Source organism: Engraulis encrasicolus, chromosome 6 (genome assembly GCF_034702125.1).
Source record: "Engraulis encrasicolus isolate BLACKSEA-1 chromosome 6, IST_EnEncr_1.0, whole genome shotgun sequence".
NCBI lineage: Eukaryota > Metazoa > Chordata > Actinopteri > Clupeiformes > Engraulidae > Engraulis > Engraulis encrasicolus.
Genome location: NC_085862.1, coordinates 42043369 through 42067312, shown reverse-complemented (window position 1 = coordinate 42067312; position 23944 = coordinate 42043369). Strand labels below are relative to the sequence as shown.

The 23944-nt window shown below is 42.6% G+C and overlaps 1 protein-coding gene across 2 annotated transcripts in view; it reads right to left on the bottom strand.

Annotated features, from left to right (window-relative positions):
• Window positions 1-2305: 2305 nt before the first annotated feature.
• ttc39a (tetratricopeptide repeat domain 39A) overlaps window positions 2306-23944 on the bottom strand; it is a 47154-nt gene continuing 25515 nt past the window's right edge. For both annotated transcript variants that reach the window (XM_063201675.1, XM_063201676.1), the window contains 15 exons: window positions 20040-20083; window positions 18880-18947; window positions 18496-18560; window positions 17779-17878; window positions 17394-17459; window positions 15903-16011; window positions 13783-13850; window positions 13321-13380; window positions 12788-12949; window positions 11824-11915; window positions 11290-11410; window positions 10456-10567; window positions 9267-9381; window positions 5328-5444; window positions 2306-4770 (listed from right to left, as the gene is read on the bottom strand). In XM_063201675.1, coding sequence (XP_063057745.1) covers window positions 4650-4770; window positions 5328-5444; window positions 9267-9381; window positions 10456-10567; window positions 11290-11410; window positions 11824-11915; window positions 12788-12949; window positions 13321-13380; window positions 13783-13850; window positions 15903-16011; window positions 17394-17459; window positions 17779-17878; window positions 18496-18560; window positions 18880-18947; window positions 20040-20083 — 1420 coding nt within the window. In that variant the 3' untranslated portion in view covers window positions 2306-4649. The remainder of the gene's footprint in view (window positions 4771-5327; window positions 5445-9266; window positions 9382-10455; window positions 10568-11289; window positions 11411-11823; window positions 11916-12787; window positions 12950-13320; window positions 13381-13782; window positions 13851-15902; window positions 16012-17393; window positions 17460-17778; window positions 17879-18495; window positions 18561-18879; window positions 18948-20039; window positions 20084-23944) is intronic.

The following is a 23944-nucleotide window of genomic DNA, read 5'->3' as shown; positions in this document are numbered from 1 at the left end:
CGGGGCCTAGCACAGGCAACAAAGCCATACAGGCAGCGAGTTAAAGGACAGCCTCTTTTGGTATGAACAACCAATCATATTCGGGCGTGAGAATATACACACCACGAACTTGAGAAAGTACACACCAACTGTACACATTTGCCCATTTGTCATAGTTATTTGTACTATAAGTTTACCATTAACAACCGCGCAATGCCTCTTGATGAATACAATTTGCGTTAGCGCATACAAAGATTCAGTTCAAGTCAACCCTGGAAGAATTTAAAGATCTTAGTTTTCGGTGACTGCAGAACTACATGTCAGCGTTCTGCGATTATTTTGACATGTGACCCTGTCAAAAATAGTGAATTTGACGATGAATTGTTTCATAACGTAATGTGTGTTTTTTTTTTCTGGGTGCCAGACAGTTTGCCCAAGGTCCTTTGTGCGCAGGTGCGTAAATGGGCATCGTGTCAAAGGGTTAGATACAGAACAGCAAATGAGTTTCACTTCCTTGTCTTTCTAAATTAAGTTGTAATCGAAACAATTGGTTATCATAATGTAAGCGGAATTATGTTTGAAAATTCTCGAAATTTTCCAGACCAGGCAGAAAGAATGATGTTATTTATTATGGCCAACACTGCTTTCCAAAGGATGTTCTGAATTATTATTTTTCTGAATTCCTTTTTTCCAACGTATTTTGATGGTATGATCATATTTACTTACCTGTTAAAACATGTTTATGTAGTACATAAAGAACAACTGGATGGTAATAGCCCATACTTTTAACAAAGGCCATTAAAGGAAGGTGTGTGCAGTAGCCTATACAGTAGGCCTATTCTTCTGCATAAGCTACTATACATAATATGATATTCCAAAATAATGTTATTTATAGAGTGGGAATAGGTTTTACCCACACCAAGGGATATTAAAAAGACAAATCACAATCAAATGAGTTGCTTTGGCTTCCATGATTTATTCTCACATCATACAAAACATTCACTATGTACAGGAATGTTGATCTGCACAATAGCCATGCACCGAGACTAGAGAAACTCTACATAATGTCTAAAGATGTACCGCTGAGATGAGACGCTTGTCCTCTTTCAGAACTCCAGCAGGAGTGTCAGGAGTGTAAGGAGTGTAAGGAGATGGCCTTTCAAAAACGACCACTATAACAGAGAAGCATGTTTTATAATCGAAGTCAACAGCCAGCTCTCTGGTACCAGGTCTCTCTCCTGCCCTGGACACACCCTGGAAGGGGGTCCTCTGGCCTCTACTGTCCGGAAACCATGTACATATTACATTCCATCACCACATAACATAATAACAATAATAACAATGTAAAATCTATTTCTTAGAATATAATGAATGACTAGTGTTGAGTACTGCATGACAGGATCATGCACATTTTTCTGATTGTCAATTATGGAGATCACAGTTGGAGGGAAAACAAAGGGAAACCCGAGCATTAAAAACATGCTCTGTTATTGTTGTGTCTGGATATTGAAGAGAGTTTCATGTCATATTGAATCATCGAAACAATCACATGGTGTAAACATCTCCAGTTTAAACTTAGAACCATTTGACCCTGAAGCATTCCATTCTAAACAAATGTGCACTCTCTCACACACACACATACTCAAACACATACAGAAAATGTAATGCATTTTAACATTAACAGAAAGTGTACACTAATAAAACTTTTCAAGTTAAATAATTAACCATGGCCTTGTGTGTTTTTTTTGAGTGCCTCACAGCTAAAACAAGACTGATAACATCAGACGTCACATCAGTGGCATGTTTTGATTTTGACATTCATTGGAGTTTCAGGAAATAATTAAGTTGTACAACATGATTTGTTTCCCAAACTTCTACAAAACAAATACAAATACCTTACCATCAACAGCTGTACTTTCATCATGTAGTGATTTCAACCAACATAAATTAACATCAATTTCCTTTAAAATGCCATTTACCAAGAACAGATGTTTCGCCTTTTACATTTCTCAATGAACTCTTGTTACCTTTTCAACTCATAATCAAACTTAAAGCTGCATAACCATCATGTCGGGGTTTGGTGTCAGTCTAAAAATAAATGTTCATCTGCTCTTTACTATGTTCCAACTCCAGCGTGTGTGTGTGTGTGCGTGTGTGTGCGTGTGTGTGTGTGCGTGTGTGTGTGTGCGTGTGTGTGTGTGAGAGAGAGAGAGTGTGTGTGTGTGTGTGTGTGTGTGTGTGTGTGTGAGTGTGTGTGTGTTTGAGAGAGAGAGAGAGAGAGAGAGAGAGAGAGAGTGTGTGTGTGTGTGTGTGTGTGTGTGTGTGTGTGTGTGTGTGTGTGTGTGCGTGTGTGCATGCGCATGTGTCTCAGGCAGGCTGTCAAGGCTTTACTTAGGTGGATGAAGCTGGCAGACGTGGACTCCCGGGCAGATATCTCAAAGGCTCGCTTGTCTGGGCCCTCAAGCACTATCTGGATGGAGTCCACACCGCCCGCCTGAAAGCGGAGAGTGGCTCTGCCTTTTCTAAAAAAGACACAATCATCGATTCTCTCCTCTCAACAACAGAACAATTGTGAAAAGAAAAAACGCAGCCGTTGTCAAGAATAAATACAAAAAAGGAATGGACGAATAAACACCCAAATCACCACACTTTCACTTGGGTCTAAACAGAAATAGAAACACACATTGCTGACATGTTATACAGTACAATAGGAGTCACTAATTTGGTACCATGTTTCCTTGCCTGCACGCCATGCAAGGTCCTTGCGAGGTTTGGGTAATCTCTATTCACCCACGAATGAACACATTGGAGGTCCCATGGAAGTTGCATGGCATGTACATGGAAGGGGAAAAAATAAGTAGCTCCAACTGTGTACAGTGTAAAGCAGGGGTGTCAAACTCATTTTGGTTTAGGGGCCACATACAGCCTATTTTAGCTCAAGTGGGGCGGGACCAGTAACATTATTGCGAAATGGCGCACATTTTTGCTTCAAATTGAAATCGTATTACTAGTCAATAATGTCGAGGTGTATGACAACAGGTCATATCAGGATCATTGACTGTAAATGGCGACCAAAACTGAAGGTCCAGTTAGGTCAGGAAGGATGTCGCGTCAATTACTCCAGGCCTTGTGGGTGCGTGGGTTCTGGGTATTGTACAACACAGGAGGAGGAAGAGAGTTCTTCCTCCTGTGACCAAAACTGAAGCAAATATTGTAATGAGCTAGAGATTTACCTCCTATTTTGACATTCTTAGTTTTGTTTTCTCTACATGTGTGGGGCCGAATTAAACCATCTAGTGGGGCGCATCCGCCCCTCGGGCCTTGTGTTTGACACCCATGGTGTAAAGCATCCACAATGACCATAATAATGTGGGTTGATGATGAGAACACCAAGTCTCTTGAGCCAGTGTGTGAAGACCACCACACCAGTACCTAGTGATGAAGTGGGCCGGCCGCATGTGTTGATGTGTACCTAGAGTTTGTTAAGGAGGACGATTATGCACATCCCAATGCACAAGTACCTAGTTATGAAGTTGGGTGTGTGCGTTTGTGTGTATCTAGTCATATGGTGTATGTGTGTGTGTGTGTGTGTGTGTGTGTGTGTGTTTGGTGAAGGGTAAAGCATCTTTAAATATTTGTAATAATGTGAGCTGATTGGCTATTGCATATGTAGCGGTATTACAGTAGGTGGATGGCTACTGGGATTAGGTTACACTGTTGATGGGAGCAGGAGAGCATATGGATCTGGTGGAGCTTCCTCCGTGCCCATCCATGTGCATCCTAATCCAAACCTGCTGAGCAGAGCTGACTCCACGCCATACTGTAACTGTGGACACCACCACTGATGCATATCACCAAGGGATATTGTGTATCTATTTTTTTAGCATGTACTGTGTGTGTGTGTGTGTGTGTGTGTGTGTGTGTGTGTGTGTGTGTGTGTGTGTGTGTGTGTGTGTGTGTGTGTGTGTGTGTGTGTGTGTGTGTGTGTGTATTCAACACAATTTTACAGCTTGTGCAGCTAGCCAAGCTCTCAGCTCTGCTGAATGACCAGATGGGTTTTGGTGAGAGAGTAGATCTGTTTTCTGCTTGCTAAAATTTCCCTTATGGGGGCATACAAGTATTGATTAATAGACTCATTGTTTGATTAGTTACGTATTTACATTTGAATGCAATCGTGTAGAATTCCGGATGTATGTGTGTGTGTGTGTGTGTGTGTGTGCGTGCGAGTGAGTGAGAGAGTGACAGAGAGAGAGAGAGAGAGAGAGAGAGAGAGAGAGAGAGAGAGAGAGAAAGAAAGAAAGAAAGAATGTGTGTGTGTGTGTGCGCGTGCGCGCCTGTGTGTACGTACTTGCATGTATGTGTGTGTGTGTGTGTGTGTGTGTGTGTGTGTGTGTGAAGGTGTGATAAAGACAACGAGAGTTCTTCAGAAATGAAGATGATCTGAGAGGATCATGGCCAGGCCAGGCCAGACCAAGTGAGGCCAGTCCCATAGTAGTGCAGTCTAGTCTGGCTGTTTCCAGTGGTATACAATAGCGGCTCATCATGCCCATTCATTCCACCATCATCCTCCAGATAGATCTCTTGGTTCCACGTTTGCACCTCCAGTCAGATAATAGTGAAGGTAAGCTAAGGTGAGCTAAGCTAGGCTAGGCTAGGTTAGGCTAGCTGGGCTACGGGCTGGTCGGTGTAGAGTTCTCCCCGTTCACCCCCACGGGACCCCTGGCTTTGTGCAGAGCAGCTTGGATGCGGAAGTGCGTCCGCGACTCCATGGAGTAGTTCTTGTAGTTCTGCCTGTGGAGCACAAGAGAAGAGGAGAGCGGATGAGGGGAGAAGAAGGGGAGGACATGGTGAGATGAACAAGGAACAGATGAGAAGAGGAGGAGAGGAGGAGAGGAGTTGGGAAGGATAGAGGAGAGAAAAGCAGAAAAGGGGCGAAATCGAAAAGTGTATATGATGAGTAATGAGGAAAAAAGGAGAAGGCAGAAAGAAAAAAATATTTGGATTAAGGAGGTGCAATAAATACAGAGGAGAGAGGAAGATAAAATGGAAGAGGAGAAGAGATGAAGATGAAGAGGAGAGAGGAGGAGAGGAAAGAAGAGGAGAGGAGAAGAGAGTAGAAGAGAAGAGAAGAGAGATTAAAGAGAGAAGAAGAAAGGAGGAGAAGGGAGGCGAGAGGATGGCACCCATGAGAGAAGAGACAAGGCTGCCGGTTGAGCAGCAGATGGGTGGCACCCTGCTGCGTGGGTATGTGGACATGGCATAGAGAGAAGGCCATGGGTGCCCACGGGTGCCAGCTAGCCAAGCCAAAGCCAAAGCCAAAGCCAAAGCCAGCCAGGGAGGCTACTTACTTGGCCGCCTCCAGCAGTTTAACGGCTTCTTCTCTCCGGCCCTGCTCCAGGCAAAGCAGACCGTGCTCCAGCAGCGCATTGGGAACCAGGTAGTGGTCATACTTGATCTGCGACTCACTGCGAAAAGAAAAAAGACAGGAGAGAGAGAGAGAGAGAGAGAGAGAGAGAGAGAGAGAGAGAAAGAGAGACAGAGAGAAAGAGAGGAAGGCCGTGGCACCAAAAAAAGTCGTTTAAAACATGTTGTTGGACGCTGCCCCAACTCACTCTAACAGCTTGGCACGGCCCCCGCTCAACAGCTCCCCGGGCTTTGCGTTGGCATCCGCCGCCCGTTTGGAAAAGTGCAAGGCAGGGCTGTTTTTCCCAGGCTGCTGTTTTTGAAGCCCACCAATCAAGGCAAAGCATGCACTAAGTGGCCCAGACAGACTTGGCCAAAGGTTTCCTAGTTGCTCTCTCAAGCACTCGGTTGAAAACAAAGGCTACACTGGGAAATGGTAACACAGACAGACACATCAACTATTAAGTCTCGTCAGTTGGTCCTAACGTTTAAGCATTTATTTATACTTGCACTTACTTCAAACTAGCCTTGTATAGAGAAGCAATCAATGCCAGTGAATAAGGAAGAAAGCTATTTTTCCAGTGTGCTTGGCCAACAGTAAACACTGTAATAAAATAAATGGAACAACCAAACTCCCCCCCACAGTAGCAAACACGTGGCCATATCGTGTCATAAAATAATGTGCCAACAGGTTTATCTGCATGTTGTGTTTGCCAACCAAGAAAGAAAAAAAACGTGTTTGTTTAGGATCAGGTTTATGTAGTCCTCTGGAGTCGGTTAAACTCCTAATCATGTTGACATGCTCCCAAAGGGGAGGGTATACTTAGTAACAACACGCTGTAAGACAAGAACTGCCCCCTCTCTCTCTTTCCCCTGTCGTGTATTTACATTGCACCCTACAGTGCCGTGACTGGCCTCATCACTATCCTAAGGGTAGCAGCACCCCCTGCTGTTGGAAAAGTGCACTGCTGTTTTAGAAGAGTAGAGAAGAGTGGAGTAGAGTTCGTCTTTCTGATGCCTTTGAAAATGTTTCAGTGCTCAGAGCTGTGCAGACAGAATACTTAAACAAGACTATGATGATGGAGCCAAACACTATAGGTTGGGTTTTTTTTTTGGCATTGTATCTGTGACCTTGGTGCGTTTGGCACTTAGTTTCAACCAGTAAATCACTCGGGAGTGAGAATGTAACAGTGATCGATGAGGGTGAAACAATCTATATGTGTGCTCTGAGGTAAAGGGAATCAGATTCATGATCACTTCTCCTCCCCTCTGGAGTTTGGGAGGCCTCGGTCGCAGAGGACCAAGGTGCAAAGGGGTTGACAAGGAGAGAACTGGTTGGCAGGCAACCTCCATGCCTGCCCAAATATTAGATTTTCCACTCATGTCCCCCCACCAACTAAGCCCAATGGCAACATAGTATACAATACATGTAATATTCTTAGTACAGCTCAGTGATAACACTTTACATTATGCATAAACATAGCTTATTCACGCGATAAGATAAACCACTGATTCTTGAGAAAGTGGCTAAAACAGGTTGTAATGTTGAAAGAAAAAACCTAAGTGAATTACAAAACAATATGGTATATCCTCGAAGACTAAGGTCTTGGCTTTTCAGAAATGCACAAGGCCAATCTCCCCATTTTGTATTTTTTTCAGAAATCAAGGTTTTTCTCAGATCAAACCGTTTTTTTTTGTCAACACCGTCAGATACAATTAAACACAATTAAAATTGTATTGATTTGGTTGCATATGTATCAGAAGTTTTTAAGTGATCATGTGTATTTTTTGGCTCACATATATGCCTTTGAATGTTGAAAATTCACTTTTGTTCTATTTTAATACTGTTCGATTTCGTCTAATTTTGAAATATGTACCGTCATACAATGCTTACTTAACGCCTAAATAGAACAAACAATTTTTGGTTATTTCACAAATATTCATGTAGGCTTAAATTTGCTATTACTTTAATAATTCTACAACTCCTAAAGAAAATTTTGTAAGCACATTCATTTAAAATGTCCAAAACTTCCTACGGTGGTGACTTAAGAACTGACAGTGGTGACAGTAATATGAGGGTGGCGAAAGTGGTCTAATTATTCTACATTTAGCAAAACAAGTAGCACTCTGAAGTCAATGGCATCTTGCATAAACACTATATTTTTGTGTGTGCACAGTACATTTGTGCGTGTGTTTTTTCTTCATGAGTTAGATTCTCTGGGAAGTAGGTGACTGATTCTTGAAAATGTGGCAAAAACAGGTTTTAAGTTGTTCAAATCCAAAATATAGATAAGTATATAAGTTTACTGTATTAAAGTGAATTACTTCAATAATTCAACATAATTGTAGATATTTATTGTAAGCATATTCTTAAAAAGTGTCAAAAGGACGTAAAACATGTTTTTTGTGAACTCCATCAGATGTCACCACTGTCAGGTTTTGTGACAAAAAACCCTCCAAATGCACCTCAGTTGAGGCGAGAGTATAAGTTTGGATCACAATTATTACTAATATGTCTGGTAATGTTTCATTAACCAGCACAATTTAGTAAAATATGGAACAAGATGATGAGCGGAACAAAATCTGACAGTGGTGACATCTGACGGTGTGAGACAAAAAAACACTCTTACATATTATGCATTGTTTGTTCTTATTAGCAATTTCCTTTTCGCTCTGTTTCTAAAGTGCTTCATACTGCTTCTGAAAAAGTATATATTAATAAACATTAATGCAATATAATACTATTATAACCCCCAACGGTGTTGACAGTTTATGGTTGGGACAGTACCAGTGTCCAAACAAATTAAGAAATTGAGGAGAAAATAGTAAACTTACAGGAGCTTCAGTGATGGTGAAGTATGCAGTAGAGCTAAAGGTTTGAAAAGGGGTCCTCAGGAATGACAATGAACTTATGCATACCTGATTTTATTGTCTTTTTTAACCCATTGATGCCTGATGTTGCGCAACATTGGCCCTGGCGCCTGGAGCTGCATTACGCAACATTCAGGCTCATGAGATTTGAGATAACTTCATTGAAAATCTCTGTTTGTTTGAGATGAATGAACACATTCTAATGAAAGATGGGGGTCTTAGCGTTTAAATGCAACTCATTGCATGTTTTTATGTGCTTCAGAGGCTGAGATATTTAGGATTTTATAGGCTGAGGGCTCGGGCATTCAGCACCCTTTTTTGCAGGTGTCTTAGGCGTCAATGGGTTAAAAAATCTGACGTGGTGACGAATATGCTGGACAGATTTTAAGCAATCAGAAAATAATGGTGAATATAGTTTTACACGCACTATCTGCATATCTGTAGAACCACTTCAATATGGTCTTCCACATCATGGTGATATTTTTGAATTCCATCAGTGTTTTTTGTATTTTAAGTCAATTGGAATGTTGACGTCTGTCCTTGGGACAGCCGTTTTTACAGGGTGTGGGCAGGTTTATAGCCATGAAAAGTAATCAAATTAAACTTAAATATTTCAAACAACTGTACATTTGTGTAACAGACCCCTTGGTCATTACCTGGATTCATTTTGTTCATAAAAATTTAGTTTATTTTCAACAGAATTATAACTTTACTGCTGGGACATGTTTTTGCCAAACTCTCAAGAATCAGTGAAACATATTGCCTACAATTTTTTTAAGTCCCCTTTTAAGGTTACATTTATTAGGTATACTTAGGTATACTCAAAGTATGTAACAGCATGTAAAATTATGTACTTGCACTGTTCCATAGGGGAAGGGTTATGTACAGCCTAAGTACATACCATAATAGTACATTATGATCCGGGTAGATACACTAAAAAGGAACCTGAAAAGAAAGTGTTGCCAAATCATTTCTCTGTGTCAAATTCACTCTGAGGTCTGAGGAGTTCTTACTTGCAGAGGACGAGTGTGAAGTAGTGCTCAGCCTCCTCGTAGTGCCCCAGGTGTTTGAGGCAGAGGCCCTTCAGGAGGCTGATCACACACTGGTCATCGATGGTGAAGTCCGTCCCTGCAGCACACACCATCAACACATCAGCATGTCATTTAGGATGGAAAACTCAGAGCACCAGTAGATCATTACTTGGTCAACATGTGCATGGTAATTACTTGTAAGATGTGCTTATAAATGGTTATTACTTTGAAATTATATGTAAATTAGCATACAAATCCATCCCTATGTGCGATCCCTAATGTAAAGTGTAATGAATTGCTCTCTACACAGTGGACTAGTGATGGGCAACCTGGATTCCTTAGCTATAATCCAGTGCCGCATTTTCCAAAAGACCTGTTTTTAAAGTGATTGGTTGTTCAAGAGTTAATTAGGAAAATCATCTGGCTGATGTGGACAGGTAAAACCGGGTCATTTGGAATATGTGGCTCTGAAATGCAACTAACGAATCCAGTTTACCCATCACTGCAGTGGAAAAAATATCTAACTTTTGATATAAATCTGCTTTTCAGGGTAAGAAAATAAAGTCATCTTCATGAATTTCAGATTTTCACATTACTACTAAACACTGGCCTATCCATAGTGTTGTAGATAACTCTTTCTCAAAAGACACTATTCATTCTTCAGAGATTATATTTAGCCTTGTAACACTGAGGACTATTTCTCCAGGGGATACTGATTCAAGGGTGTTTACTTGGAGCTGAATATGAATGGCTGGATTGCTTACAGAAGGGTTATATGGAAGAGTTTCAGACTCAGGATTACTTCCTCCTCTTTTCAAAGAACTTCCTCCATTTCAAATTGAAAGAGCTATTTAACGGCTATAGGGTAACATAACGTAGATCTGCAGATTAGCATTACTTTCGAAATACAATGCATAGTTGTGTTATCTTTTGGCATTACTGAGCACCATAGAACTGAGCATGACAGGGGCTCCTATATGCAGGGCCGCTGAGTTTTGACAAGGCCCAGGACAAAATCATCTGCCCCCTCTCAGTGCCTTTAGGGACCCAATTCTGAGCCCCCTCTCTTCCTGGGCCCGAGACACCCGACTCATTTGCACCTTCCCACACAGGCCTGCCTTCATGTTCCGTTCCTGCACTACATAAGGGTAGTAAATGAGTAGTCCATTACTTGGGTGAGTCTCCAGCTTCTGCTGTTCCTCATCCAGGGTCTTCAGCATGCCCTCCGTCAGGTCCTTGTGTTTGCCGATCACCGTGTAGCCGTTCCAGATGTACATCATCTCCTGCATGGTACATTATATTAAACATTAAAAGCGGACACTTTCATCCAAAGCGCCTCACAGTTACATATTTACGTACAGAGTGGGGTTAGGCGCCTTGCTCAAGGGCACTTCAGCCATGGATGGAGGTGTAGAAAGAGGTAAGGATGGGATTTGTGAACCCACAAACATTTAATCTTAAGACCACCTCTCTAACCATTAGGCCACGGCTGCCCCCAAAAATAACAATGTTATATGGTTAAGATGTAACGAAAGCGTACAAGCTCAGAGGGAGCACACTGTACATTCTGAATGATTATGATTCTAAATGTGATCATAGAGTCCATCCACATGTGGGTGGACAAACTAGTGAAGATGAGAGGACGAGAGAGAGAGAGAGAGAGGTATTTGCAAGGGTATTACTTGTGTATCATGTATTAAGTATATTTATTTGTGTATTGTAAGTATATTTTTGTATTTAGGTCATTGACTTTTTTCACTAGGTGATGGCAGCGAATGTCACAGCTAATGCCACTCTTGTGTGTAGATTAAATAAACTTAAAAACAAAAAAATATTAAATGACAATGCATGCAATAGTGGTATTAGCTGTCATCTACTAGCAAAAAATGTCATTAACCCATTTACTGGTAGTTACCTATGTAACAAATCACTCCTTGGGGATCTTAAAGATACCCTGACCTTAACCTGAACAATTCAGTTCGGACATAGTCATTACAGACATTACCAGAGGTGGAGCAGGAAGAGGAACTGGTCTTTCCACATTGTACCGCCGAGCTTTCCGGATAGCAAACTTTTCGGTAGGCAAAGACTTCCCAGCAATCTTCTGTTTCAGTCCAGGAACTTGCCTATAAGACCAGTCAACGACAGGTAAAAAAAACAGTGAGATACTATGTATCCTACAGTTTATTTTGTAGATGTGTACCCTTGAGAAAATAGATGTAGCATCCATCAGATTATCTCCATGGAGTGAATGCTCTGTCATTTCCTGCATCATTACTATTGTCCTTAGAATATATGTGGTTTTATTCATATACTTGAATAAATACTAAAATCTGGTTAATTAAATAGAAATATATAATGAATGGCGGTCAGCAAAATATGTTAAGGTGAGTATAATGTGTAGATTTCTGAAGGAGGATTCTCTACTCCTAATAAGAATACAAGGCTGCAGGAGGTGTGTGTAACACCAGAGAGTAGTCGTGTGTTTTTTGTGAAGGTACTGTAGACATGATGGATAACAGCTGGATGATGGGCCCACCTGAAGAGGCTGATCTCACTTTCACCAAACGTCAGCCTGTCATCAGGAGTCAGCATGCTGAGGTAGGCTGCCTTCATGTAGGCGTATGTGGCCTGCAATGCAAAACAACAGTAGACACTTACATCATTCCACAGCTCTGCTAATAGGGTTAGGGTTCATTCAACTCAATTCAATTGACTTCACTTCTGTCTGCTCCAGCCTGCAGACAAACCTCAGTGTGCAGAATGGTTCCCGGCATTTAGACCATATAATACCCCTACTATACTTCGGCTCATTTGACTCTGGGCTCTTATTTGCAAAGCAACTCTTTGGTTGAGATAATCACATGTATTACAGAGTTTATTGCAGCCTATTGCAGTTTATTGCAGTCATTACTAGTCTTGGAGGGTCTTTATAAAATACAGTGAATGTGTTACTTTTCGATTTTTGCTGAACACCAACTTCCATTTTTTAAATGTATTTTTAAATGATTATTCTCTGGTTCTTCTGAATCATTGTGTGTAAAAGCTACCATGAAAGCACTTGAACAACGTGTGGTGTTTTATCTATTCCCTCTGTCCAGAATGCTTGCATCATCTTAAATGCAGTGCTTGCAGACTTGCACATGCCCTTGGCTTTGTCTGGTACGTCCTGAATAAATGCTCATAATCCAGACACCAAGTTTCTCTTGAAAACCGCCTAGTCAGCTTGCTTTCATCCTTGCTGGCTATGCTCAGATGGTCTTCCAAGCTCTCGCACCTGTGTTGTAAAAATGCTAGCAGCCATCATCCTAATGAACAGTCTTGCTTTCAAACAGCCTTATGTCCCTCCCTATAACAAGCTCTACTTCAAATGTCGATTTCTGCCAACAATCTGCTCCTATCAGTTAGTTTTTCCAGTTAACAGACATAGAACGAAAAGTAGGAATAACGGCTGATTTGTTAGCTTTTTTTGATAGTGTCCCTTCCTGGCAGCCATGCAGTACCTTGGACCAGGCGTTCTCCTTGCTGAGCAGGTCTGCGTAGAAGTAGGCCATCTTCCAGTGCCTCTTGTAGGTGAAGCACCACATGAGCTCCCAGTAGCACATGTGATGGAACTGCTTCCAGTGCTGCTGGGCCTCGCAGCACTCCTCGAAACGCTTGATAGCCTGCAGGGGGGCAAAGCAGACACACACACACACAGGCACAGAGAGAGAGAGAGAGAGAGAGAGAGAGAGAGAGAGAGAGAGAGAGAGAGAGAGAGTCACAAGGCTGTAAAAGTAGAGGCAGTGGCAAGGTTTTGATTTTAAGGTGATAACAAGTCAAGTCATTACGTTATGCCATTCAGAAAAAAATGAGGAATACATACATTAAGTGTGTATATCATGCATTGATAAGCTTAGGAACATAAAAAACTGAATGAGGAATGGTGTGAAGAGAAAAGAATGGCTTCAAGACCCCAGGCTCCAAGCATTCTTGGGTATGCTGTATGCTGACATGCAGTGACACCACTAGAAATGTCAACATCAGGAAGACTTACAGCATCTAGGTTTCCTTTGATTTCCTCTATTCGGCCAGCGAAGAACAAAAAGATTGATCCCTGTGAGAACAAGACAACACAAATAGATCAAACAAAAATGCTTAGTACGAGAGCCCAGCTAGTGCTCTTATGTCACTGAGAAGCAACAGGAAAGAGTGTGCAATACATCAGACAATGGAATATCATGACAACAGCTCATTTTTTTAGGGCAATTTAAATGCAAAAGTAGTAAACACATTAACATTGACATCAATGTGATTTCTGTGTAACAATTCTTAATAAACTAGTCTTATTAATTTTCTGAAATACCGGTTGTAGGGGTTTTGTGTCAATTGAATCAAACACAGGCTTAGAGTATTTCACTTGGTGTATAAAAAGCACTTGCTTTTACTTTTTGAACGAATTAAATGACTACATCTGACTCTGTGATATTGTAATTGACTGAAAAGAGACGGTGCTTGCCTTGGGGTACTGCTTCAGATAGGGCTGCAGCAGTTTCTCGGCATCGTCCACATCCCCCTCCCCCGTCCCTGTGTGGTGGGTGACACAACACGAGAGGTGACAGTGAGACTGAGCACACACAGCCACAAGAGACACACACATCAACCCTGTCACCTGACCCTGTCAACACCTTCACTTCACTCTACTTCTACTACTACTACTACTACACAGTCTGTCACTTGAACAATTTTAACTTGCACCGCGTGGCCTTGCTGTTTCAAGTCACTGTGCAGGGGAACTGTGACAATGCCCTGGAGATTGAAAGGAACATTCCTCTGCTGTCCTGGTCGCATGACCATATGTGATTTGCTTTTAAACCACACCTGTGATGTATTTCAACGTTACATTTTGAAAAAGAATAATACACAAGTCGAAAAGTGTGTGTGGCAGAAATGAGGACTTCACAGCAGAGTTGCCTCGGGATCGTCCTTTGTGTTCATTCCTCTGCTATAATTGAAGACATTGTTGTGATACTGCGTTAATACAATTTTGTATTGTATTGTATTGTTAGGGTAAACCAGAAACGATAGATAAGGAAGAGAATACTTCATAAGGAGATTTTTCTGGAATCAATATGACGTATGGTTCTAAGCTGCTATCTTATGGCAGCCACTTCAGAGGACTAGCGGGAGTTCAGAATGAATGGAGTTCAAAGTTCATTTGAATGCCATGCCCATTTCAAACGCTGGACTTAGTTGCATTGGTGACGCGTACAACGCTTCATCTTGGCTTACCATATGGAAAATCTTTTGAATGTGGCCCTACCGTTAGTGCTCATCTACTATGCGGCTGACCCAGGTTCGATTCCGACCCGGGCCCTTTGCAGACTCCTCCCCATCTCTCTCTCCCAAATCGCTTCCTGTCACTACCTTTATTGTCCTGTCTCGTATAAAAACTAAATAAAGGCTTGAAAAGCCCCCAAAAAATACTTTAAAAAAAGAAAATGGATTGGATGTGATTCTCAGAATGTCTCCTAGGTGGCGCTAGGAGTCATCCAATAGTCTGCCTTGTATGTACTGCACTGTACACACTCAACAACACATTTTGTTACACAAATGTGCTGCAAACAAAAACTTTGATTTGCTACGTCTCCGGCCAAGATAATGAAATGATGTACGGTCCGCAAAGTGCTGAGTACAAAGACGGCGCCTCGTCAGCACAATAATTTAAGCCCAGTCCTGGAAATATAGTGATGACACCGGAGCAGGGAGTCTCTGTGTCAGCAGGAAACAATAGCTCAGGGAAATATAGGCCTCTAACTTCCCTTAATGTATTCACGGCACGGCACGGCAACTCTTTTAACTATTTTAGAAATCAATTACGATTCCCAGCTCTCCAACTTTAGGCTATGCAGTAAATCAATTTAGTATCACCCAGGAGAGGCACTCTCTGTCTCCAGTTAAAGCACTTGCAGTGCCTGGAGAAAGCATTATTTGAATAAGGTGTTTAAAAATAACGTGGGGAGAATCAATCCATCCTGTCTATCAGAATAATCTATCAGAATAATCTATCTATCTGTCTATCAGAATAATGTGAAGCCTTTTGGGGTTTATAGCAGTTGGGAACAACCCATCTCAGATGTGTGCAGATGGATGTGAACATGACTAAGGGTGTAACCAAACAAGTTAATGTGAATGTGAGTGCAGATGAATAGGTGGAGGTAAACGTACATGCAGGTAAACCGTCAAATGTGAGTGAAAACATACAGATGAACAGACAAGGGTAAAAGGGAGTGCGAGTATTTACACTGTTTACAGTGTAGGAGTAAAAGTGTACTTTATTGTCAAATTCTTCTATGAACGTAACAGGATTTGAAATGTGTTTCAGGTGGGTAAATGTGGCTGAGCAAAAAAAAATCCATTTACATGTTCTTTTTCAGTGACAAGATAAATAGAAATAGAAGTGTAAGGATGTAGCTGATGTAAGATGTAGCGGATGTAACAGAAGAGGTGAGAGGTGGAGGTACTGAGCCAGGATGAAGCTCATGAACATGAAGAGGTCAGTATGACTGTAAAGGTGGAACTAAACAGGTACAGGTGAATGCGAGTGTATCTGAAGAGGATTAGAGGTAGTGTACTCACCCAGGATGAAGCTCATGAAGGTGTGGTAGCAGAGCAGCAGCATGTTGCAGAGGAAGGACCTGAAGGTGCGATCCACCGCCCCCTCCTGCAGCTGATGCAGACCAAACTCCTGAAAACACACAAATACACACACACACACACACAAATACACACACACAAATACACACACACACACACACACACACACACACACACACACACACACACACACACACACACACACACACACACACACACACACACACACACACACACACACACACACACACAAAAGTTATCAAAACATGGTGCTATTACAGATGAATCCAGCGATATGTGGGAAATAAAATCTTACAGCCAACAGGCATCGATGGACAAGGGGTGCTAGTAACAATACAAGCGCAGTGACGCATCAGCAAAAGGTTGCGATGTGCTTGCTTCATTTGTGGACGACGTGAATTACCATCACAGGGCCATATTGCTCAACATATGTCACACCATGTCTCTGAGTGTGTGCGTGCGTGTGTGTGTGTGTGTGTGTGTGTGTGTGTGTGTGTGTCTGTGTCTGTGTCCATGTATGATGGCGATGGTGCAGCTTTCGCTCTGTGTGAGTGTGTGTATCCTTTTGTCCATGCTCACAAGTGTGCTTGTGTGTTTGTTGTTGCAGCTTTATCTGTGTGAGACTGTGTGTGTGTGTGTGTGTGTGTGTGTGTGTGTGTGTGTGTGTGTGTGTGTGTGTGTGTGTGTGTGTGTGTGTGTGTGTGTGTGTGTGTGTGTGTGTGTGTGTGTGTGTGTGTGTGGATTATTTTCACTTCAGTGCCTAATTAGGCAGTTACAGCCAGCACAGGAGACATCAACAACCAATAGTTTGGGCACCGGGCCTATTTTGGCAGCCCGCTGCGTGCAGTGATTCATAACAAAGCACAGAAAATGGCCTGAGCATTGCAGTCGCTTACATATGAGCAAGTTTATCTCAGACGCTGTGAAAATGACTCTATTGAGAGTCTGGAAGCGTCCTCATTATGCTAGGGTTACAAGCACCAGTATAATTACTTCACTCCTTTATGGGACTGTCCATTTCCATGTGTTTTTCTCACACTGGGCCAAACCCCAAGTGAAGTATTCAACTGAGAATGCTCTACTCAATGCAATAATTTGCTTTGCTGTGCTTCTGCTGAGGGGTTGCTTTTATTTCACCTGACAAATGTGCACCTGCTACCATATTTCTGAGTGCACCTGCTACACACACTCACACAAATGTGAATAGGAACATCCACCCTAGTCATGCCCATGCCTCTCACACAGTCAGTGAAGGGCAACTGCAGCAACAGAATGATGCATTAACATACACACATTTAGGAGTAAACATATTCATACACAGTATCTCACACTCACACACCACAATTTGCCATGGAACACATGCATGCACAGTCACTCATGCACATACACACGCACACCCATGCACGCACACATCACAGTTTGCCACGGAATCCTACTGTCCAGGTGACCCACCTTGTTGCCAGAGAAGCCCACAAACTCCAGAAGTCTGAGTGTCCTTGTGGGCAGCAGAGACAGCATCTGTGACACAGGCACAAACACCATTCAGCACATTGCCATTCGCTTACTTGGTGAGACAGTGGCCTGGGTTACACGGGACATTTCATTCCAAATTAACTCCATTTAATTCAGAATAAAACTTACTTCCGCTTTGACAATTTCACACTTCACAATTGTTTTCCTTCCTTTCAAGCATGAAAGCTAAAGATGTGTTTCAGTCTAGGGTCAAAAACACCTCTAGATGGACTGACTAATCCTAATGACCTATCTTGCTGCTTATTGGCCTATCACACATAAGCGTTTGTCAGAGTGAGTGTGGGGGAACACAACAGGTTCTCACCAGGTTGAAGGCCCCGATTCCCAGCTTCACCCCTCCCTCAAAATGACCGTGGTTGTCGCCTTGGGCGAAACCCGAGGACTGGAGAACTGTGTGGAGCTCCCTGCAACACACAAGTACACACACGTGCACACCCACATGAACGCATGCATGCACACACAAAGACTATCACTGTAGACGTTACACAAGAGTGTCTCGAAGACTAACGTCACACATACATGTCATGACATGCAGACACAGATTACATCTCCCCCCCCTCTCTCTGTGGTTCTCACTACATCCAACTCACACATACACATAGACATACACATGTCCCCCTCTCTCTCTCTCTCTCTCTCTCTCTCTCTCTCTCTCTCTCTCTCTCTCTCTCTCTCTCTCTCTCTCTCTCTCTCTCTCTCTCTCTCTCTCTCTCTCTCTCTCTCTCTCTCTCTCTCTCTCTCTCTCTCTCTCTCTCTCTCTCTCTCACACACACACACACACACACAACATGCCATGTTAAACAATAACATTTATGCAAAGAAAAATGTTACATCACACTCTGTCTTTGGTAGCACACAAGCCTTGATTATGTCATACACAGATTACACACGCTCACACATACACACGCGCATACACACACGCATACACACACGCACACACATGCCCGCACGCATGCACGCACTCACACAGACTTTTGGAAAAGAAAAACACAAAGTGCTCATACTAGTCAGTGATACTTACTTGTATATCTGGTAGCTGTTTCTCACTTTAATACCCCCTTTGATGAAACTGATCATATTTTCATCCTATTGCAAATATCAAACACAATTCAATTAGAAGCCTTTTTAGAAGTCAGCTTAATATCACAGTCAGTTATCACAGTTATCCCAGTCAGTTACTTAGGCCTCCACATATTATCTGGGGTTTGCCTTCATACATTTATGATTGTGAATCTTGTGTGAGAGATATGTTAACTACCTGTACATTTTCTATTGGGATAGCCCTATGTCCAATACTTCATTCCCTGACCGACTTATTAAATATGCTTTATATTGATAGTATATGCTTTATAAGTGCAGTACAACCTTGAAGACAAAAGCAGGGAAATAATGGAGCGGCAGCTACCTGGAGGAAGGTGAGCGCTGCCCTCTGTAGGAGACATTCTGCATAGCACACTTCTGCATGGAGCTCCTCTGCAAACAGGGAAGAACCAAATACATACAGTATTAGTTACTTACAACACACACACACACACACACACACACACACACACACACACACACACACACACACACACACACACACACACACACACACACACACACACACACACACACACACACACACACACACACACACACACACACACACACACACACACACAAGCACGCATGCACACACACACACGTACGCGCCCACGCTCACAAACAAACCAACACACACACGCACGTGCGCACACACAACATAGAAAAAGTACTGCAAAGGCATACAGAATACAGAAGAGTACTTCAGTTCAGCCAATAGGCAACACAGGCAGCTGCTTAAAGGCCCAATAAAGTGGTCAGGACAACCTTTAACCTATGTTATAGACATGGTCCTTTACTCTCTTTGAACGGACTTGCTTACTCCACTCTTCTGTGCACAGGTAAAGGTAATGTATAATATCATTTCCAATATTTGTGTGAATGATCTACATATGTTTATGTCTATTTAAACTGGACATAGTCTAATGTAATGCAATGCTACATGCATGGTAATGTAAAAAATGGTAGGTTTTCAATAGCGGCCACCATGGCCTTTGGCAGTGAGATACCATTTACCCCTGCTACAGTAGTCAGACTACCAATGAGCCTGCCATATGCATGCCATCAAGAAGCCATGAACTTGTGCATGTACTAGTGACATGATGATACTGTGCAGATACAACCAGCATGGAATAGGAGGCTGGCTTCCTTGAAGCATATCATGATTGCCAACTCAGACACAGCAGAGTACAGGAGGTAGATAGTCCCAGAATGTGTGTCCACCTTTGGGTTTGTAAGGCCAGCAGTTTTGAGTTTATCACAACTTTCTGAATAAGAAGCATCCATTGAACCTTTTGTGCTAAAATAAGTAATAATTAAAACCCTCTCGACTCTGGGTCTAAGACCTTTCCGATCAGTCAACATCATAACAATTCCAGTTCCTGTCCAGAGCTGTGTGGGAGTAGCCACTTCGTGACAGGTTCAGAGACAAGGCCCAGGGGACATAAAACAAATGTATGCAAACATCCAAGCTCTACTGACCTTCTGTGAAGTTTTTGCTGTTGAAGGTAGACTTCTTCCTAAACCTGGGAGAAGAGGACAGGACAGTATTATAGATATATCTCGACACAAAATAATGTATTTTTATAATATAATGTGTATCATTTCAACATAATATAATATAACATCTTGAAAATATTAATATTAATGTGCCCTTTTGTCTGACTGTTTTTTTTTTACTGCAAAAGAGAGTGTTTTTCATTTAGGGTTCCGGGAGGAGAAATGAAATGAAATGAAATGGTGTCAACGCTACTTCTCTGTCTTTTTGTGTCCGTCTTACAGACCTTCCAACACTTTATGGCACTGACCAGCATGAATTATTCAGAGTGGAGCTCTTTTATGAAATGTGCAGACATTAGAGAAGTGCTGAGTCATGGGACATGTTGAGGAGAGACTTGGTGTGCGTGTCTATGAGTGTGAGACTAGGACCATCTCCTAATGTCAAGTGTTCTTGCCTTGGTAGTGCATGAAATACCAAGTGATTGGAGACTCTTTAGTGAACTCCACGGAGTATCCAATCACTAGTCGTTACATGCACTACCAAGGCTAGAACACTTGACATTGGGAAATTGTCCATGTGTATCTCAGACTGTGTGTGTGTGTGTGTGTGTGTGTGTGTGTGTGTGTGTGTGTGTGTGTGTGTGTGTGTGTGTGTGTGTGTGTGCAATCACGCCACCCGGAGGCAAATCACGCTCATAAACTGAATTGGTCACATGTCTGCCGTCTTCCCTGACATAAAGACCGCAGCCCAGTGAACTACTTAACCAGTAGACGCGCGCACACACACACCTACACACACACCTACACACACGTACACACACGTACACACATGTACACACACACACGTACACACACACACACACACACGTACACACACACACACACACACGCACACACACACACACACACACATACACACACACACACACACACACACACACACACACACACACACACACACACACACACACACACACACACACACACACACACACACACACACACACACACACACACACACACACACACACACACACACACACAGGGCCGCTGACAGCTTTTGCCGGGCCCGGGACAAAGCCACTTGAAAGGGCCCCCTATCCAATAGATGTAATGTAAGTAGGACCCAATTTTGGGGCCCCTCTGTCCCTGGGCCCGGGACAACTGACCCCTTTCCCCCTGTCGGCTGCCCTGCACACACACCCACACACACCCACAAGCACACACACACGCACATTAAGCTTGGAATGACATTGTGGAGGGATAGTTGGAGCATCCTCCATAGCTAAGAGAATAATGTACAGAGACACATTGTCCATACGCCTGCATCATGATTATTGTTAAAACACTGAGCCTCTCATGCGCCACATTCCTAGAGTTGCAGTGACTAATTGGCTGTAGCATAACTATGCTATTTAATGGGAACAACCCAATGCTCCAAGCATAATACCAGTCATTACAATATAAATCTGTTTTACCCACGGAATCATGCTGCCTACAATGTCTTGGTTTCTTTTGTGACAGACGTGTGTGTAAACAAACTTTTTTACAAACAACAAGTATTATGAACACGATGACATACTACAATTATCATGCTGTCTATTTGGATGACTGTAATTCTATTGACTTTGGCTATTGTTTGTCTGGCAGTAGAGCTGCTAGCTGGACCCCCCCCCCCCCCCCCCCCTCTCTCTCTCTCTAGCACACACGGGGTATAAGGTCAAACTGTAGTTCTTACTACATCCACCTCACACATCTCACACATACACATGTCCCCCCCCACCCCCCCCCGCCTCTCTCTGTGGTTCTCACTACATCCAACTCACACATACACATACACATACACATGTCCTTATCTCTCTCTCTCTCTCTCTCTCTCTCTCTCTCTCTCTCTCTCTCTCTCTCTCTCGTGTGTTGGCAGTGGGCCTGGGTCAGCTGGTTCGGGGGCAGTGGATGTGGATGTGGATGTGAGTGCTGCCTCCTCAGCTAGAGAGCAGTACAGCTGAGCAAGCAGCAGTGGCAACAGCGGCAGCAGCAGCAGTGGCAGAGTGACATTCCACTGCCTTTAAGCTGCGATGACGTGGCACTGGCACACAGGGCAGGGTGTGTGTGTATTCTGTTTGTAAGTGTGAGTGTGTGTGTGTTTGTGTGTGTGTGTTGTGTGCATGTGTGTGCATGTGTGTGTGTCTGTGTATACTGGCATTTGTGCCTGTGTGTGTGCGTTTGCGTGTGTGTGTGCTTGCGTGCAAGGGGGTGTGGTGTCCTGTGCATTAAGTGGTACGTGATGTACATTTTCACAGGCAAACACCAGCGTGTGGTGTGGTGCGGCAGAGGCCTCTGAAATTCCCCTGGCAGCCGAGAGCGCAAGGTGACACTGCCCTCAGCTCCCAGCATTACATCATGCCACACGACACACACACGTGCCCAAAGAGTAAGCAAACATACTCACATAAGCATATACACATACAAACACAAAGGCACCCCAATACATGCGCATGTGTGCACACACAAAAGAACACGCATCGTGTACACATACACACACACACACGCACTCATGCTCACGAATAAGTAGACACTCACAAGACATCGCCACACATAGTCAACGGTAGTCACACACACTACTGCTCTGCGTGTACGACAGTGTGTCAGATGAATAGCTTCCCACATTATGCTGATTTACAGTATAGGATGCAGGATATTCTACTCCTTTTATGTATGCATAATGGGCATTGCAAAGCCATTAGGATGGCACTGAGGTTTATCATGACTGATTGGAGCTCTTAGGGAATAAGCTGACTAAAACTACTACTTTCGTATCCCGTGTCTGTGAGAACTTCAGGGTGGTGTCTATGTTGTATCGGATAAAACCTATGTAGAGTCCCTGGGTGTATAGGATGGAAAATACTCTTTTCCTGAATACTCTAGATAGGTGAATTTGCTTCCTGGTATTTGGTCATTCCTGTAAAACTATCAGGCCTGCCCTTAACCAATCATGGCAGACTGGAAACTAAAAACTTGGTTCAAGTCTAAGCTCCAAGTCATCTCATGGAGAACCCTAGTGAAATGCGACAGCAGTCGACAAGAGAATAAATGGTCTTTCCTGGCATTAGGTAAAATTAGAGGAATGTTTATTGGCTATATCCTTGGCTATATCCTTACTCACCCCAGTCTACATAAATAACCTGCCATGGCCACTGATCTAGGTACTACCTGAGTAGGTTCTACACAATCTTTAGTACTTCCTATGAAACAATCTTTGCAGTATATGGTAGGGTGCATTCAGGTAAATTGGGCAACTTTTTTGGCAAATTCAGAAAGACTGATGAAATCTGAGGAAGAACATCAATACATTACCCAAAGTTAAGTTTGATTGCATAAAGTGACTCATAATCTTCCATTTCATGACGAAAAACAAGGTGATTAATGTAAAAATTATGAATTTTTACAAGTTTTAGTGACAGGTGTGTCATCCTGTATGGAAAAAAATGCATTCTGGCAAAATGTGGCACCTATTCATTCCAATGGTAAAATTAAGAATTGCACAAAAGAAAAACAAAATTAGTGATGATTTTAATACTTTTCCTTTTTTTTGGCTTTCAACACATCTGTTTCCAAAGAGATATCACAACTTCATTAAAAGAGCTCCCCTGACACCTACATCTTCAATAATGGTCACATTGTTTTTGTAGAAAATATGAATGGTAATTCCCATAGAAAAAAACGACCCAAATTACCTGATAGTTACCTTAACAAGTTCAGCTAAAGTGGGCCGATGGGTTTTTTGACATTTTTAGGTATTTAAACATCACAATGTTGCCACAACTATGTTTTTCCAGATTAAAGGCACATATTCAAACCTAAAAACATATCCGTTTTTATCACATCTG